This window comes from Prinia subflava, chromosome 10 (assembly GCF_021018805.1).
Source record: "Prinia subflava isolate CZ2003 ecotype Zambia chromosome 10, Cam_Psub_1.2, whole genome shotgun sequence".
Taxonomy (NCBI): Eukaryota; Metazoa; Chordata; class Aves; order Passeriformes; family Cisticolidae; genus Prinia; species Prinia subflava.
Window position 1 is genome coordinate 908,519 of NC_086256.1, and position 15,102 is coordinate 923,620.

At 52.8% G+C, this 15,102-nt stretch overlaps 1 protein-coding gene across 1 annotated transcript; it reads right to left on the reverse strand.

Annotated features, from left to right (window-relative positions):
* Window positions 1-2,039: 2,039 nt before the first annotated feature.
* LRRC40 (leucine rich repeat containing 40) lies at window positions 2,040-13,791 on the reverse strand. Its single transcript, XM_063406865.1, has 15 exons — window positions 13,572-13,791; window positions 12,884-13,065; window positions 12,576-12,649; window positions 11,764-11,893; window positions 11,284-11,407; window positions 10,885-11,027; window positions 10,197-10,369; window positions 9,382-9,472; window positions 6,754-6,799; window positions 5,824-5,932; window positions 5,226-5,333; window positions 4,065-4,175; window positions 3,258-3,335; window positions 2,896-3,081; window positions 2,040-2,275 (listed from the first exon to the last, which is right to left on the reverse strand). Exons 1-15 carry the CDS (start codon window positions 13,723-13,725, stop codon window positions 2,170-2,172), a joined length of 1,815 nt encoding a protein of 604 aa, XP_063262935.1. The 5' UTR covers window positions 13,726-13,791; the 3' UTR covers window positions 2,040-2,169.
* Window positions 13,792-15,102: the final 1,311 nt, after the last annotated feature.

Here is a 15,102-nt window from a genome sequence, read left to right on the forward strand (position 1 = left end):
CCCGCCCTTCCCATTCCCATTCCCAGTGCCCCAAACCCCTTTCCCAGGCAGGTCAGTGCCTCCCATTTCCCTGCAGCCAGGACCAGGCTCTGCTCCCCTCCCTGGGGAGGTGCAGAGCCACCCCTGAGCCCCCTGCTCCAGCTGGCAGGCAATGCCCACGCCTGGAGAGCTGAGGGTGAGCTCAGAGTGGTTTACGTTCATCTGGACACGTTCAAAACCTGGAACTTTCATTGTGGAACTGTATTAAATCTTGCTGTGCTGCAGAACCTCCAGGGCTGTGTCCATGAGAGACCCTGAGGGGCTGGAGCTGTCCAGGGCAGGGAATGGAGCTGGGAAGGGGCTGGAGAATCCCTGAGGGAGCTGGGGAGGGTCTGGAGCCCCAGGAGAGGCTGAGGGAGCTGGGAAGGGGCTGAGCCTGGAGAAAAGGAGGCTCAGGGGGGACCTTGTGGCTCTGCACAGCTCCTGACAGGAGGGGACAGCCAGGGGGATTTGGGATCTTATCCCAGGGAACAGGGACAGGAGGAGAGGGAACGGCCTCAGGCTGGGCCAGGGGAGGCTCAGGGTGGGCAGCAGCAGGAATTTCCCCATGGAAAGGGAGCTCAGGGACTGGAAAGTTTGGAGTGCCCACCCCCAGGGCAACCACAGGGCAGCACTCTCACCACTGAAGGTACCACCTGCAGGACACGTGGAAGGGTGCTTGAACTAGAGAAGCTCTCAGTGTTCCTGCCTACAAAGCTCAGTTACAGCTGGAAGGAGCCAGAGCAGACATCCAAGGAGAACTTTTATTGTCTCAGGGCAGCACCAGCCCCAGCCTCACCCAGGTGAGCCCTGCACTCACCTGGGCACCTCTCACACCTCACAGCTCCAGCATCGACCACTCACACAGGGGGCAGTGGGGACAGCAGTGACACGAGATAAAAAAGGGACACAAACCCCACAGTGCTCCCTTCTGCCTTTGGCCCCAACGCTTTGACAGTGACACCTCCCTCCAAACCCCAGCTGAGCTGCAGGGAGCACCGGGGCTGTGCTGAAGGCAGCTTTCCTCTTTATTATAAACTTTATAATAAACAGTGTAAACAGAGTGTGGGATGCAGAAATCCCTGCTGGAACATGCAGAGGGCAGGGAATGTTTCACACTGGGTGGAGCCCAGGGGTGCTGGTGGGACAGGGGGTACCTGGCTGCTCCCGTGGTGCTGGAATGTGGCTCTGCAGCTGTTCCAGCAGTGCAGCCGTGCCCTTGGACAGGCCAGGCCCAGGAGGGAAAGCCCAGGGTCAGGAGGGAGTGCCCAGGGTCAGGGCTGAGGTGGAAATGCCCAGGGCTGAGATGGGAATTCGGCTCCACAGGTATTTGAGCATGGCAGCTGTGCCCTTGGCCACCTCAGCTGGCTGAGGTGGGACTGCCCAGGGCTCAGCAGGGAATGCCCAGGGCTGAGGTGGGAATGCCCAGGGCACAGGAGGGGATGCCCAGGCTCAAGAGGGGATGCTCAGGGCTCAGGTGGGAGTGCCCAGGGCTGAGATGGAAATGCCCAGGCCCAGCAGGGGATGCCCAGGGCTCAGCAGAGGATGCCCAGGCCCAGCAGGGGATGCCCAGGCCCAGCAGGGGATGCCCAGGGCTCAGGAGGGGATGCCCAGGGCTCAGAAGGGGATGCCCAGGGCTCACGAGGGGATGCCCAGGCCCAGGAGGAGATGCCCAGGCCCAGGAGGAGATGCCCAGGGCTCAGGAGGGGATGCCCAGGCCCAGGAGGAGATGCCCAGGGCACACGAGGGAATGCCCAGGCCCAGGAGGAGATGCCCAGGGCTCAGGAGGGAATGCCCAGGCCTAGGAGGAGATGCCCAGGCCCAGCAGGGAATGCCCAGGCCCAGCAGGGGATGCCCAGGGCTCAGGAGGGGATGCCCAGGCCCAGGCCCAGCAGGGGATGCCCAGGGCTCAGGAGGGGATGCCCAGGGCTCAGGAGGGGATGCCCAGGCCCAGGAGGAGATGCCCAGGCCCAGGAGGAGATGCCCAGGGCTCAGAAGGGGATGCCCAGGCCCAGGCCCAGCAGGGGATGCCCAGGGCTCAGGAGGGGATGCCCAGGGCTCAGAAGGGGATGCCCAGGCCCAGCAGGAGATGCCCAGGCCCAGCAGGAGATGCCCAGGCCCAGCAGGGGATGCCTAGGCCCAGGCTCAGGCTCAGGAGGGGATGCGGCTCCGCAGGTACTCCAGCACGGCCGCGGTGCCCTTGGCCAGCACGGCGGCGCGGGGCGTGCGGAACGGGTTCCCCTCCAGCAGCAGGCTCCTGCAAACAGGGATCAGTTCAGGGGTAAAACCTCCCTGCACCCACACACTCACCCACGGCACTCAGCCTTCTGAGGCCTTTGAGATCCCTGGGTAATTCCTCTTCACTCCTGCTAAAGCAGTTTGGGTTTCTGCCTCCCTCGCTCTCAGCAGCTCTGGAGAGCTGAATTTTAATTTATGCTGATGAATCAGTGGGGGTGTGGCACACACCCCACTCCTTCAGCCTCTGCCAGGAGGAAATCTGTTCCTATATTCTGGAATATGGCTCAGGGCTGGAAGGGGGCAGTGGGCTCAGCTGGCCCAGCCTCCCTCCCTTTGTCACCATCAAAGCAGCGTGACTGGGAGCACAGGAAATGTCACCCCCAAGGCTCCACCACGAGCTCCACACAGCCCACAGACCCTCAGCATCAGCTATGAATGATGGAACAACTCCCACAGCTCCCTGCAGTACTGAGAAATCAGGGAAGAGACTATGAAGAACCTGCCCTGTTCCACAGACGGTCAGAGAGACCCTTCTGAGGCAAACCCAGCAGCTGCCAGGGGCTGCCTTTTCCTCTGGCAAACATTCCTGAAGAACTCAGGCAGGGAATGTGTGTGGAAGCAGCCCCTGACCCCACACACCTGAGGTTCTCACAGTTGCCCAGCTCTGGGGGCACCTGCAGGAGGTCGTTGTTCTGCAGGTCCAGAGTCCCCAGCTTGTCCAGCCCCTTCAGCTGCACGGGGTCGATGGAGCCCACCTGGTTGTTGCTGAGCAGGATGGTCTCCAGGGCTGGGAGGTGATACAGGACACTGGGAAACTCCTTAAACCTTCAGGAGGAGAGAGGAGGGATAGTCAGAAACGGGGCACTCAAGAGAGGAGCACTTCATGGGAGCTCCCAGCTTGCTGAAGTGGCTCCTTGTTCTCACATCACAGGAAAATTGTGTCAAATTCAGCCCAGCTCTTTTTATTATTATATTAAAAAAAAATCTAAAGAGTTGCTCACCTATTAAAAGCAAGATTTATTGTGTGCAGTCTCTTCAGTGCCTCCATTTCCTCAGGCAAGGCTGTCAGAACATTGTTTCTGTTATCAAAGACAAACAACAAGCACTAAATTTAGTCAGGGTTTGGCTGAGAATTCCCAGATCAGCTACACAGGCTGGGGCCAGCTCACAACCTCAGAACAGAGGCAAAAATATGCCAGGGATTCCCATTTCTGCCAGGAGGACACTCACAGCCTGTCCTCTAAAGATCCCCAAGTATTTCCAACTGCACAAAGCTGCCTGGAAATTTAGCTCCTTGTTTAAGAGGAAAGCTTATCAAAGTGCCCAGAGCCTGGAGCCAAAGTTAATCAGGTCACTCTAAAGCTCCCCAAAAATCAATGGATTGAGCTAATCCCGATCCAAACAATGCCAGGAGCATTTCTCAGGAATCAGAGGTGGCAAGATGATAACAAGGAAACATCTCTTGCCTCTCTTTCCAGCGGTGCAACAAAATCTGCACCTTCCCTGCCCTGACTCCCAGGATTTTTTGGTGTGGTTTTCCTGGGGGTGCTGCGAGTGTTTTGCAATAGCAACACCTCAGAACCCTCCCCTGACTGAGGCAGGATCTCTCCTCCAGCAAATCTCAGAACTGGTCCCTTTCTTTTTGTGTCTTCTTTAAGCATGGCCCAAATTTAGGCCACGTCCTGTTCCAGCTCTGCCACGGAGGAATTTTGGGAGTGAGAGAGGATTTCAGCTCTGCCATCCCACTGGAACAGATGGCTGCTTCAGGGAGGCAGGGAAAGAGATTCCCAGCAACACCCCTCACCAACCTGAGATCCAAATGTGTCAGCTTGTGCAGCAGGCACAGCTCCGAGGAAATGGAGGAGATTCTGTTGAAGGCCAGGCTGACATCACACACGGAGTCCTTCAGCTCCACAAGCCTGAAGCACAAAAGGGAGATGCTCCCATTATGGAAGCTCATGTAAGTTATTAAAAACCCTGGTTTACTCTACAAATCAAGGACATGTTGTGGTTTTTTCTGAAGGGATTTTGGGGAGGTGATGGAATGTCACCTCTGAGAGCTGCTGCTCCTCCAGCCTTCCACGTGGGCTAAGGCAAAGCTCCAATCACTTATCTACAGTTATCAGACTGCATTTCCTCTCACAAACATTGCTACCAAAGCCTCCTCAGTAAATGCAGCCAGCAGCTATTTCATGGCACAGGTGACATCACTGCCATCTCCTGCCCTGGAGATGTTTTAACACAGACTTTACCCACCTTCTTCTGCAGCCAAAAGACCTGACAAAAACCCCCTGTTTTTTCCCACCTTCTGTTTCTGCTCCCCTGTTGTGCTGTTACAAATTCTGGGAGTACCTGCTGCTGCTTGTGGAAGGTTTTTTATTGTACTAACACACTTTGGTGTAAGGGTTTTAACAGCTCAGAAAGTTCCCTGTCAAACCCCTCAAACAGGATCTCTGGCTGAGCCCTAAAAGAAAAGGCAACGAAGTGAGAAAACTCTCCTGTCTCCTGTCTGGAATTCTGAGGCAGCTGCAAACTCCCCCACAGCTATCCCAGGGAATTGAGCAGCCTCTCACACAGTGACAAAGCAGCAACTCCCAAAATTGAGTCTCCAGAAGCCTTTTTGTCCTTTTAGGATTGCACCTCTCCAAACTGTGCCACAGGTTCAGTGTTCAGCACACCTGGGAATAGACTGAGCTGTCCTCAAAAACCAGCGTGGATGGTTTTATGGGGGGCTCCCAGAGGCACAGCAGCCTTCCCCCTGACACAGAGGGATGATTTGTTGGGAAATGGTTTTTGGGAAATGATTTGTTGGGAAATGGTTTTGAGGGAAAGCTTCTCCTTGGCCGTGGCTGGCCCCAGTGGCTCCTCACAGCAGGATCTGTGAGCACAAACAGCCCAGGGGGAGAACAGGACACTGAAAACAAAGGCAGGAGAGCAAACCCCAGCTGGGACAGCCCTGCCAGCCGTACCTGGGGGGGATCTCCCTGAGCTGGTTCTTGCTGAAGTTGACGGTGGCCACGGGGTTGGCGCCCACGGCGTCGAACACGGCCTCGGGGATCTCGGCAGCCTGCTTGTCACTGGGACAGGAGGGACACCAATTAACCACTGCCTGCTAATTAACACGGCATTGCCACCTCCTCTTAGAGAAGATCAAGAGCAGAACACAGCTGCAGGAAGCTCCCAGCACTGCCCCGTGTCCACAGTGTCACCAAACAGGATTTTTCCCCTTTCCCAACCCTTCCAGGTCCATTTAAGGAATAACTGAGCAGACATTCCCCGACTACAAGAGGTTCTGGGACTCAGTGAAAATCATAAAGAGTTTCAAAGGTACTAAAGGCACCTGCTGGGATTCAGCACTTCTATGAGTTACAGCAGGTTATTTGATAATAATAAAAAAAAAAAACCTTTCAAACCCCCCAGCCTAAACCTGCCCATTCCCAAGCACAGGAATTAAAGGGGGAAGGGGTTGTGGACAGCTTGGTGCACAACGAAGGTGGGGAAAATCCCACAAGCATAAAATACACAGGTGTTCTTACAACTTCAGGAACGGGTAATATTCCCAAATACCTGTATTCCAACAGTTTCAGCGTGGTGATGGCGTGGATGTTGACCTTGGACTGGCTGGGAAGAGTCATGGCTGTCACAGAAGGCTCCTCACCGGGGCCAGCTGCATCATCTGGGGACAGCAGGGACACGGCTGAGCTGCTCTGAGTGGCCCCAGGCAGCTGCCACCACCCCCCTGTGGCCCTGCTCTGCTCTGGCTCGACTCAAGATCACCACATTCAGGTTATTTCAGTCATTTCCTAATTCATTTTTACCACCTTGGATTTGGGGTTCTTTTAGGGTGAAGGAGGGAGAAGGGCTGAGCTGGAGACTGCAAAGGGAGGGAGCTCTGGGGATGTGCTGGTGGCAGCTGCTCTGCTCCAGGGGTAGGGAGCTGGAAACAACAAAAACCACGGAATTCTGACTGGAAATGACAAAAACCAGGGAATTCTGACTGGAAATGACAAAAACCAGGGAGTTCTGACTGGAAATCACAAAAACCGGGGAATTCTGACTGGAAATTACAAAAAGCAGGGAATTCTGCCTGGAAATGATGACCTGGAGCAGCTTTATCCACACCAGCACATCTGACCACAACTCCAGTTAAAGCATTAATATTTACAAACCCTCCTCTATGAAGTTGCTTCTGATTACTCCCCACAATCCACAGGAAAAAGCTCCTGCATGCCTGAGATGGGAATTCCCATCCAGCTGATTAGGGTGAGTCTGGTTTAGTAAAGGATAATCCTCAATTCAGAATGTTTATTATCCAGTATTAGCTAATAGGATAAGAAAAAGAAACTAAAATATCCCAGCAAACTGTTGAGTAAAGGAAAATATTACTGCAGGACAACTGGGGAGATCTGGGTTCAAACAACCATCCTCCCTAAATTCTAATTTACTTTAATTTCCTAGAATATTCTCCTTAAAATGAAGGGGGGGAAAACAACATACCTTGGATTTTGCTTCTCAGGTATTTCAGCAGTTCCTGGGTGCCTTTCTTTAAAAAAGAAACAAACCCCAAGTCACTCAGCAGTGTTTGTGCAGCTGGGGGGACAACACAGAGGGACAACGCCAGCACAGAGGGGGGGCCCACAGCACTCCTGACTAAAAATCCCTCTCAAAATCCCACAGCAGCTTGGGAACTTGCTTAGTTAGAATTTTATTTGTTCCAGCTGAAAATTTCTGATCCTGAATCACAGCCTCAGGCTCCACTTTTGTAGCTCCTTATGTCAGGATTTTTGCCACTTCCAAGAGCAAGTGAAGAAGTTCCAATGAGCTTGATTTTCCTTTTTAAAAGCTCCAGCACAATTTGCTGAGGAGAACACAATCACAGCTTGTCAGTGAAGCTGCCTGCTCATTGTTCTGTTATTTTTTTATGGCCCAGATCATAAACTCTGGGAAAATCCTGGCAGTTTGCATCACTTGCAGGGAATTTTAACAGCTCCAAAGATTTCCCTCAGCCCTCTCACAGCAGCTTCCAGTGGTCAGGCACAGCTGCCACCTGCATAAACCTGTGGGTAGTGAAGCAAAGTCTCCTCTGCACTGTTTGTTTTAGGGGAAAGGCAGGTTTGGGGGATGATTTTACAGGTTTGGGGGATGATTTTACAGGTTTGGGGGATGATTTTACAGGTTTGGGGATGATTTTACAGGTTTGGGGGATGATTTTACAGGTTTGGGGGATGATTTTACAGGTTTGGGGATGATTTTACAGGTTTGGGGGATGATTTTACAGGTTTGGGTATGATTTCACAGGTTTGGGGGATGGTTTTACAGGTTTGGGGGATGATTTTACAGGTTTGGGTATGATTTCACAGGTTTGGGGGATGGTTTTACAGGTTTGGGGGATGGTTTTACGGGTTTGGGTATGATTTCACAGGTTTGGGTATGATTTCACAGGTTTGGGGGATGATTTTATGGGTTTGGGGGATGATTTTACAGGTTTGGGGGATGATTTTACGGGTTTGGGGGATGATTTTACAGGTTGGGGGATGATTTTACAGGTTTCAGAACCTGGATTGACCTAAAGTGCTGGATGTGATGAACATTTCTCATTCCAGCTGACACAGCCTGAGAGACTGGACAGACACAGAGGGATAAAGGGGATGTGGATGCTGGGAAGGAAGGAATTGTCACAAGGAGACAGGCAGGGAGAGTGAGGAAGCCAGCAGAGAACACGGGAAGTTATGAGTGAAAGGTGAAGGTCACACTGAAATCTCATTGACAGACACAGGGAGGAAAGCAGAGAGCAAGGCAAAGCTCCAGAGCCAAGTAATGGCACAGGGATTAACAAAACCAGAGCAGGATTTACCAGAAATCAACTGGAAATTCATCAAGAACCAGGAATGGGGTTGGGGCTGGAATGAGAGGTCTGAGGAAGAGAAGGTGAGCTGGGCAGGGCTGGGGAAGAGAAGAAAGGAATCTCTGCTCCTCTACACTCACCCCAGTCCTTTATCTCAGTATCCACCTGCTCCAAGCAGTGCCTGGGGAGCTCTAAGGCTCCTCCATCAATTGCTCCTCTAAATCAAGTGGAAAAAATCCAGCCAGGCAAAGAAAATTGCAGGCACACGAATTTACAGCGTTGGTGATGGATCCAGGCAGCACAAATGGAGCATGGCCTGACAGACTCCTCGTGCCTGGCCCTTGCTCCAGGTGGGAAATACAGAAATACAGCCAGGAGTGACACTGCAGCTGAAGCAGCAAATCCTCAGTAATCCAGGGAGCAGCACAACTGCAGCAGCCCTGACTCAGCCTCCTCTCCAGGAGCACTCTGGACAAGCGCTCATTAACTCAGAGCACACTCTGCTCCCTCAGCCAGGCACACCAGGGCTTCCCTCTCCTGACAGATGTTACAGATCTCATTGCAACACAGACTTGTCAGTTCTGCTTATTTTTGGAGCATCCCAGTGCTTTGGGAACATCGATTTTACAACCCTGGCAAAGGCACAGAAGTAGGAATGTACAGCACCGCTGAGGGGCCTGCCAGGGAAAAAATCACAGGGAATTCTGCAGCAGGAGTGGTGCCCACGCTCCAGCCTCCCTGCTGCCCTAAGGACTCCTTTTCTGGGGAGCAGCTCACACCCTCCCTTTGCTGCCTCCCTACAAGAGAATAGAGAACTGAATCCTAGATCCTTAACTAAGACCTCAAATCCCACCCAGAGCCACCCCTGCCATGGCAGGGACACCTCCCACTGTCCCAGGCTGCTCCAGCCCCAGTGTCCAGCCTGGCCTTGGGCACTGCCAGGGATGCAGGGGCAGCCACAGCTGCTCTGGGCACCTGTGCCAGGGCTGCCCACCCTGCCAGGGAACAATTCCTGCCCAATCTCCCATCCAGCCCTGCCCCTTGTCCTGTCCCTCCCTCCCTTGTCCCCAGCCCCTCTCCAGCTCTCCTGGGGCTCTTTCAGATCCTGCAAGGCCACACTGGGGTCACCTCAAAGCTTCTCCTCTCCAGGTGAACATTCCCAGCTCTCCCAGCCTTTGCTCCGTCCCTCTGCTCATCCTGGAGCCTCCTCTGGAGCCTCTCCAGCAGCTCCAGCTCCCTCCTGTGCAGACGTTCCCCACACAGCCCAGCCCAGTGCTCACCTGCAGCAGGTCTCTCCGAATGGTTCTCAAAGGATTTCCCTCCAGCGCCAGGAACTTCAGCTGAGGGAGGTTCCCCAGGGTGTAGGGCAGCCTGCACAGGGAAACAACTGATCCCAAAGCAGTTCCAAAACAACTGCTAAAAAACGTGCAAGGACTGGCCAGAGGGGATACTGAAGCTCAGGTTCAAAGGGAAAGATGCAGGATCCCAGATTAATTTAAGCTGGAAAAGCTCTCCCAGACCACAAAGTCCAAGCTGTGGCAAATCCCCACCTTGTCCCCAGCCCAGAGCTCTGAGTGCCACCTCCAGCCCTGCCCTGGACACCTTCAGGGCACTCCAACCCTCCCTGGGCAGTTCCCATTCCTGAGCTCCCTTTCCATGGGGAAATTCCTGCTGCTGCCCACCCTGAGCCTCCCCTGGCCCAGCCTGAGGCCGTTCCCTCTCCTCCTGTCCCTGTTCCTGGAGCAGATCCCAAATCCCCCCGGCTGTCCCCTCCTGTCAGGAGCTGTGCAGAGACACAGGGTCCCCCCTGAGCCTCCTTTTCTCCAGGCTCAGCCCCTTCCCAGCTCCCTCAGGGATTCTCCAGACCTTCCCAGCTCCCTCAGCCCCTCCTGGGGCTCCAGACCCTCCCCAGCTCCCTCAGCTGCTCCTCACAGCACTTCCCAGTCACAGCTAAGTCACAGGCAGAACACAGAACATTTTAGAAGTCCCAGTTTGATCACACAGAGGGCTCCCTCCTTTCATGGCTGCGTCATTCCACGTGCCCTCCCCTCAGGAAGGAGGGAGCTGCCACCCCCAGCCCAGGTGCCACCATTACCTACTGATGTCATTGTTGGCCAGGTCGAGCCTCTCCAGCTTCTGCAGCACCGTGATCTCCTCGGGCACTGCCTTGATCTTGTTGTCCCTGAGCTCCAGCACGCACAGGGAGCTCAGCTGCTTCAGATTCTCTGCATTCAGGATCTCAATCTGATTCTCCCCAGCGTGTAATTCCTACAGGAACAAAGAGCACCACAACCGTGGTGAAATGACTTTGTAACTTATCTCCTAAGTCACGACATCAGCAGTCATCAGCATGATGACATGGAGAATATGGACACCTTGATTCCCTCTCATCTGCCTCCAAAATACCTGGACGTAACCTGATTCTGTTAAAAGGAAAACCAGTGTATTTACTCTGTAGTTACGAAATAAAAATGATAATAAACAAAGTGAATTTATCCAGGAGAAGTTCCCAGAGATAAAAAATAACTGTTGCAGGCAGTATTAGAGCCAGCTTTCCTCTCCTAAACACTTTTTATTTTCCAAATCTGCAAACTCATCTTTCAGAAGGTTGAATAATGAGGGCAGTAAGAGAAGTTGCTCGTGGGGATGCATTAAACAGAGCTCTAAACACAGAGCTGTCATCTGGTTTTGATCAGAGCACCTCACTAAAGCTTGTGTTTAAAGTAACTGTCTTTATTTCCAAAGTTTACAGCATTTCCAGCAGAGCAGCCATTCCAGCTCACCTTCAGCAGCTTGCAGGAGGGAAGCTCCGGCAAGGAGCACAGTTTGTTCTTCCTCAGGTACAGCTGCTCCAGGGATGCCATGGTTGCCAATTTGGGAGGGACTGTTTCCAGGTAATTCTTGGTACAATCCAGTTGCCTCAAGCCTGTGGAAGCCAATGTCCAGTGACAAACAGAAAGAGGAGAAGATAAAAATACCTTTCTACGGCATCATATTTATCCCAGGGTTTAATTTAAACTAAACACAACATTGTGCCAAACAGATTCTAGAAATGATAACTCTGATTTTCTTGAGGAAACAGTAACTCTTTAAGGATCTATTTTAAAACTCTGCACTGTACTGCTGCACATAAGCACAGCACTGGCTGTTTGGCATTTAATAACCCAAAGAAAGTGATTTACTTTTCATGGCACTGAGATCTGCAGGCAGCTCCTTGAGCTGGTTACAGGCCAGGTTGAGGCGCACCAAGTTCACCAGCAGAGCAAAACTGCTGGGGATGGCTGTGAGCTGATTGTTGGACACATCCTGCAGGTTGAAACAGAGAGAGAGAGATGAGAGGTGCCTGAAACATCCCAGGAGTGCTGCTAGTGCAAAGTTAATTAGTGGCAGAACAGTAAAATTAGATGGCTGACAACTGGTACAAGTGTGAGAGAAGAAACAACCCCCCAGGACTGAGAGAGCACCGGGGATTTCAGCTTTCCCAAAATATGTCAAACCAAGAACAAACCAAAACCAAACCCCACCATGCAATAACTGACCAGAACAGTCGCTGGAATATTCGCCAAGTTCTGCCACTGAACCCGAGGGATCTTTAACTAGCAGTGGGAAAACACAGAGAAATCCTTTCCAAACAAAGACAGAGGTTTGAAGTTGTGCCTTACCAGCTCCTCCAGGGTGAGGAGCTGCCCCAGCCCCTCGGGCAGCTGGCTCAGCTCGTTGTGCTGCACCAGGAGGCTCCTCAGGCGGGGCAGCTGCAGCAGCTCCTCGGGAAGGCTCCTCAGCTTGTTGTGGCTGGGGTGGGAACGTGGAACACAAAGGGAAAGGACAAACACTCAGGAGTTTTTAGGAATGTAACTGCACACAGAACATTTGTGTCCCACAGCCTGCTGGTCAGGACATTGCCACCTCTAAGGAAAACCTGGCTCCTGGGAACAATTAATTATCTTTATTTATTTGTTCAAGAAGACTTTTAATCCTGCTCTGAATTTACAACATTCCAGATGGATCCCAGGTTTCTTTCTTTATGTACTTTGCACAGGCAGTGGTAGCATAACCTCTCCTTGTGCACAAATTTACAAAATTACCCCAGTAAACAGAAGATTCTGAATTTTCCAGCACAAACAAGATCTACACAGTTATTTACAATGTGCATTATTCATGAATGGAAATGTTTTATCCTCAGAACTGCCAGACTGAAGCAAATAAATATTTTGTGTATGATTATTCAGAACATCACTGTTTGCACCTTCCAAGCAATTGTGCCCTTGAATATGAGTGAAACAATTTCAACAAACACAAGGCCACCAGTTTTGATCCAAAATGGATAATGTAACATATATAATATTAAATAATACTCTACAGTGAGTAATCTGGAATGAATTTTTTGACAGAAAGGTTGCTATCCTGCAATCTCTCACTCACACCTCAAAGTCACTGCAGCATTTCTCATGTTTGTTCTGTAACACGGCCTTACCTGACATCGAGTTTCTGGAGATTTTCAAGTTGCCCTAAAGCAGAAGGAAGTGATGTCAGCTGATTGTCATGCACCTGGAAGAAAAAGGTTTTAGGACACAGTTATTAATTTGTGCCTTGGAGGGTTTTTTAGGCCTCCCCATGGGGAAGAATTCCTCCCCAACATCCCATCCATCCCTCTGGCAGTGGGAAGCCATCCCTCCTTGTCCTGGCACTCCAGGAAACGAACAGACCAGGGAAATGGAAAACAAAGATCCAGGACATTTCCCTAAGTCCTACACGCGAGCACCAAGGGATGCCTGTACTCACATCCAGTGTGGTGAGGGCAGGCAGCAGCTGCACGTCCTCCGAGAGGCTCTGCAGCTTGTTGGAGGCCAGGATCAGCTTGGTCAGGTCCGTCTGCTCCCACCAGCGATCGGCGGCGCCGAAGGACAGGTTCTGCTGCGCCTCCTCCGGAGTGTCCAGGTTGATCCTCCACACGTGCTCGGGCACTGCGGCGCAAGCACAGCCGTCAAATCAATCCCATAGGTGTTTGCTCCGGGATTTCACCGTCTGCGTGCTTTTTGTGTAAAAAATCATCCAACGGGTTGGGCTGGAAGGGACCTTAATGATCATCTACTTCCAACCCTTCTGCCTTGGGCAATGACACATACAGATAAATACACATGGGTGCATATAGGCATATGTGTGTACGTATATAAAAACACACATATATACAGACATATATACATATATATATACACACACAAGCGCGCACATATGTATAATACACGCATCCCTATAGTCGCTCCACAGCCCACTGTGTTCTAGAGAGACTTTTGCCGAGGGAACAACAACGAGGCCATAGAAACATGCCAGAAAGAGCCACCAGGGAGCCCATGGCGAGCAGATGGCGCTCCCCGGGAGCCGCTCCCGCCCCGCCCGGACGCGCTGCCCGCGGGGTCCCGGGGGCTCCCCGGCAGCAGGGAGGCCCCGCGGGCGGGCTGGGCTCACGCACCGTGGGTGAGGCCGCGTCCCGCCAGGTTGAGCTGCCCGCTGCGCCGCGCCAGCCGCAGCAGCCCCTGCGGCACCGCCGGCGCCGGCTCGGCCGCCCGCCCGAACCCCGGCCCCGCGCCGCCGCCGCCCGCCCGCGCCCGCCGAGCCGCCGCCATCCCCGGCACTGCCCCGGCGGGCCGAGCCCGAGCCGCGCTGGAGCCGCCCGCAGCCGGAGCCGGGGCCGGGGCCGGGCCGCCCGCAGCCGGAGCCGCCCAGCCCGCCCGGCAGGCGGGGCCCCGCGGGCGGGCCCGGCCCAGCCCCGGCGCCGCCATTTCCCGCCCCGCCGTGCCGAAATGGAGCCGCGGAGCGCGCCGGGGTCCCGGTGTGAGCCCGCTCGGGGTGTTCTGTACGGATACACGAGGAACAGCAAACGAAACGGCGCTTTTGCATCAGTTTATTGTTTTTCCTTTCCCCCTTAGCCCGGTGCGCAGCTACACTGCAGCCCCGTGGGGGGCTGTGGGTGGCTGGGCTCGATGATGTTCAGGGTCTGTTCCAATCTCAGCAGAATCTCAGGATGGTTTGGGTTGAGAGGGGCTTTAATGCTCGTCTCGTTCCTCCCCTGCCATGGCAGGGACACCTCCCACTGTCCCAGGCTGCTCCAAACCCATCCAGCCTGGCCTTGGGCACTGCCAGGGATCCAGGGGCAGCCACAGCTGCTCTGGGCACCCTGTGCCAGGGCTGCCCACCCTGCCAGGGAACAATTCCTGCCCCAGATCCATCTAAACCAGCCCATGGAATCAGCCCCGTGCCTGTGGATCCCACCAGCAGCTCCCAGGGAGAGGGGAATGATGGAAAAGGAACGTGGTCCCATGTTGAACTGTAGCTCCCTTCACTCTGAAGCTGCACACTTGTGTTTCAGACACTGCCCTCTTTGAAAAACCCTTCTACGAGTGGTTCCATTGGAGTGAAAAGTAGTTAGTGAAGGCTTAAATACATTAGTCAATTGTGTTGTTCTGACAACTCGCTTCAGGCACTTGCTCTTGACTGAGGATATTGGCTTCATTAGTTTTTTACCACTGTTCTTTAATTCCCCCCTTTTTTCCTCTCCTCTCTCAGTGGAGGCAGAAACACCCAGAAAATACTGAGTATTTCAACTGATTTTAAAGAAAAACAGTAGTGCTTAAAAACAGGTTTTAAGGACTTCAGAGGGTGAGTGCTCTGTGCCTCAGGGCCCCTGGTGAAAACCAGGTAAAATCCACTCTCATTCAGTTTCAATGCTGTCAGAAATTAACGAAATTCCATGCGGAATGTGTCTGACAAATTCAAACTTGGAATTTAAATTGGCTTTTGGCAATTCAGTACAAGATATCTGTGATATTTCATAAGTGGAAATGTGATATGTGGTAAGGCAGGATAGTGAGCGTCTCCTACTTTATGAATCGGATGCGGTAGAATTTCAGCTTGATTAATAAATAAGGCTTGTTTTATTTACATTCAGGAACATCTATGGGGAAACACATTAATATAAAGCAACAAACTCATCAGGAAATAGC